Source organism: Phyllobates terribilis, unplaced genomic scaffold (assembly GCF_046119375.1).
Source record: "Phyllobates terribilis strain yellow unplaced genomic scaffold, ASM4611937v1 Scaffold_2__4_contigs__length_985480577, whole genome shotgun sequence".
In the NCBI taxonomy this organism is placed as follows: Eukaryota; Metazoa; Chordata; class Amphibia; order Anura; family Dendrobatidae; genus Phyllobates; species Phyllobates terribilis.
The window spans coordinates 14,513,666-14,517,789 of NW_027362762.1; the positions used below are offsets into that span (position 1 = coordinate 14,513,666).

General features: G+C 44.1%; 1 protein-coding gene across 1 annotated transcript; it reads right to left on the bottom strand.

Annotated features, from left to right (window-relative positions):
- Positions 1 to 1,293: 1,293 nt before the first annotated feature.
- Positions 1,294 to 2,319, bottom strand: LOC141243378 (olfactory receptor 52K1-like). The gene has a single exon (XM_073668923.1). It carries the CDS (start codon positions 2,317 to 2,319, stop codon positions 1,294 to 1,296), a length of 1,026 nt encoding a protein of 341 aa, XP_073525024.1.
- Positions 2,320 to 4,124: the final 1,805 nt, after the last annotated feature.

Genomic DNA, 4,124 nt, shown 5'->3' on the forward strand with positions numbered 1-4,124 from the left:
TACAGTGTGGGAGATAATGTGGGGTCTTTGCACAGTGTGAGGGCCCTCATACAGTGTGGAGATAATGTGGGGTCTTTACACAGTGTGGGGGCCATCATACAGTGTGGGAGATAATGTGGGGTCTTTACACAGTGTGGAGGCCATCATACAGTGTGGGAGATAATGTGGGGTCTTTACACAGTGTGGGGGCCATCATACAGTGTGGAGATAATGTGAGGTCTTTGTATAGTGTGGGGGCCATCATACAGTGTAGGAGATAATGTGGGGTCTTTGCACAGTGTGGGGGCCATTATACAGTGTGGGAGATAATGTGGGGTCTTTTTATAGTGTGGGGGCCATCATACAGTGTGGAGATAATGTGGGGTCTTTTTATAGTGTGGGGGCCATCATACAGTGTTGGAGACATCAGTTTGGAGGCTACTAAGGGGTCAGTATACAGTGTGGGGTACTATACAGTGAGGGGGCATTATACTGTGTATAGGGGGGCTGTACATGGGGGAGACTCAGGACATTATTAAATCTTAAGTGGGCACTTATCGTTATAGAGGAACTCAGGCTATTGTGACTGTCAGAGGGGCACACAGAGGGCATTATTACTTTCTAGGGGGCACAATGTGGTCACTATTTTCTATGGCACTTGCACAGTCCATTACTATATTCTAGAGGGTTGTTTTACCATCTAGAGGGCGCACAGTACCACGCAGCAGGTGCAGCAATAGGGTCACATACGGCAGCGGCTAAGTATTGGGGTATCAGCAGGATGAGGCGTTTATACAGGTTGGGGATAGATGGGGACGGGGCCTGAAATGTAAGGAGTCAAATGTGTCTTTGTTGTGATCTCTGCAGATCTGAGACTCTGAGTCCTGGATGGAGAAGTTGTCGTGTCGGTCTGGGCCAGATGGAAAAGACGGGAAAAGTGAACAATTTAATCAGAAAGAACGTCAGCTGTAAGTTACTGTATATAACTGTGCTGTGATCTCTTATATGTTCTGCAGGACTGGCGTCTATCAATATATGTCACCATATGGCGGTAATAGCAGTGCTGGTCTTTGTATAGAGATTATTTTCAGTAACAGCGCGGTCATCTGCTGAGGTTCTCCTACATCCATATTTTTGTTATCAGGGTTACCTGGTTAGGGGCCCCTCTCAGAAGTTTTGCCCCCCCCTGAAACAAAACCCTAGCTACGCCTTTGGCAATACACATTTCAAACTGGGGAAAAAACAGCGTTAAAGTCAGAGGACCTGAAAAAACAGAAGAGATTTTAGTAATATCTGTAATTTATACTTTTGACATCACTTTACAGAGTTATGTCTGTTATTCCGGTAGGAGTGCTGCGTACTTTGACTGTTCATATCGGAGCAGACATTGGTAGAACATATGAAGTGAAGGCTGAAGACGGATTTCACTCGGTTCCTTATCTGCTTGGTCCTTACTCCATACACAATGGGGTTAATGAGAGGTGGTAACATCAGGTACACGTTGGCCAATAATATATGAATGTGAATGGGGACTTGCTTTCCAAACCTGTGGACAACAGAAGACAGAACGACCGGTATGTAAAATGAAAGGATAGCACAAATATGGGAGGCACACGTACCCAAAGCCTTAAACCTGGCTTCCCTAGAAGCCAGCCGAAATACGGCCCTAAGAATCAGGACGTAAGAGCAGATGATGAAGATCAGATCTAATCCAACAATGAAAAGAGCCACCACGAGACCATAGATGTTGTTAAAGGTGGTATCGGCACAGGCTAGTTTCACCACGGCCATGTGCTCACAGTAGGAGTGGTGGATGATGTTAGATGAGCAGAATGGAAGCCTTTTAATGAGGAAAGGTAAGGGTATCATCAGTGCTGACGCTCTACTCACAGCCAACACGCCGATCTTTGTTATCAGCCATTTTGTTAGTATTGAGGTGTATCTTAGAGGGTTGCATATGGCGACATATCTATCAAAAGCCATGGCCAGGAGTAGAGCTGACTCCATAATGGCAAAGGAATGGAGGAAGAAAAGCTGGGTTAGGCAAGCCTCAAAGTAAATCTCCTGAGAGTTCAACCATAGGATACCCAACATCTTGGGTGTGGTGGAATTGGACAAAACCAAGTCGATGGATGACAACATGCAGAGAAAAAAATACATGGGCTGATGGAGGCTCCGGTCTATCCTGATGATGAAGAGCAGAGTGAGGTTTCCAATAACGGAAGTGACATAAACCACGGTGAAGATGAGCGCGAGGTAGAGGTAGAGATGTTCAAGGCCTGGGATCCCCAGGAGCACAAAATGTATGGGAAGTAAGCTGGAGGAATTCTGCAGAGACATGACGTCTTATCTCATATATGGAAAATCTCTAGGAAGAAACATGAAACATCAGCAAAGACTTGAAGAAGATAAAAACTCATGTCTTACAAAAATCCTCTTTTTGCTCATGTAGTCTTCTTCATGGCTTGGGAGACATATCCTACCTTATGATAGGGCATACATAGAAATCGTGAGAGCATATCTCGCAACTTTCCAGACTTTCCAGGCAGATTTTCCTCCTGCTGAAGCCCTTTCATTGCACCCATAAAGTATGATGCCAACAAAAGTGTCCCACAAACATGATATCCCCACAGTGAATTTCTCCACAATAACCTGCACAAGCACAGTAGGATGACACTATTGTACTTCACCTCAACTCCCTAGGAAAAGTATGGTGACCTCAACTCAGTATGATCCCCCAACTCTTACCCCCACATGGCCCTTCATGCAGTATAATGGGCCTGCATACAGTATAATGACCCCACACCTCACTACACTGCATAGTACCCCCCCACTAGCCCTTCAAACAGTATAATGGCCCCCACACAGTATGATGGACCCCACACAAATCTTCACGCTGTACAATTGCTTGCATATAGTATAATGGCCCACACATAGCCCTCCAAATATCACAATTCCCCCATATAGCCCTCTAAATAATAGCCCCCCACATAGCCCTCCAAATATTATAATAGCCCCCATATAGTATAATGGGCCTCATGTTCCTTCATATTGTATACTGCGTGCTATAGTCCTCCATATAGTATAATGCACTCCCCATAGTCCTCAATATTGCATAATGCACTCCTTATAGTCCTCCATATAGTATAATGCACTCTCCATAGTCCCCCATACAGAATAATGCACTCCCCATAGTCCTCCACACTCCCCATAGTCCTCCATAAAGTATATTTCACCCCCATAGTCCTCCATATAGTATAATGCACTCCCCATAGTCCTCAATATAGTATAATGCACTCCCTATAGTCCTCCACATACTATAATACACTCCCCATAGTCCTCCACATAGTAAAATGTACTTCTCATAGTCCTCCATATAGTATAATGCACCTCATAGTCATCCATATAGTATTATGTGCTCCCCATAGTCCTCCATACAGTATAATGCACTCCCCATAGTCCTCCATACAATATAATGCACTCCCCATAGTTTTCCATACAGTATAATGCACCTCATAGTCATCCATATAATATTATGCGCTCCCCATAGTCCTCCATACAGTATCTTTCACCCCCATAGTCCTCCATATAGTATAATGCACTCTCCATAGTCCTCCATATAGTATAATGCACTCCCCATAGTCCTCCACATAGTAAAATGCATTCCCCATAGTCCTCCATATAGTATAATGCACCACATAGACATCCATACAGTATTATTCGCTCTCCATAGTCCTCCATACAGTATAATGCACTCCCCATAGTCCTCCATGCAATATAATGCACTCTCCATAGTTTTTCATATAGTATAATGCACCTCATAGTCATCCATATAGTATTATGTGCTCCCCATAGTCCTACATACAGTATAATGCACTCCCCATAGTCCTCCATACAATATAATGCACTCCCCATAGTCCTCCATATAGTATAATGCACTCCCCATAGTCCTCCATATAGTATAATGCACTCCCCATAATCTTCCATATAGAATAATGCACTCCCCATAGTTCTCCATACAGTATAATACACTCCCCATAGTCCGCCATATAGTATACTGCACCCCATAGTCCTCCATACAGTATAGTACACTCCCCATAGTCCTCCATACAGTATACTGCACCCCATAGTCCTCCATATAGAAT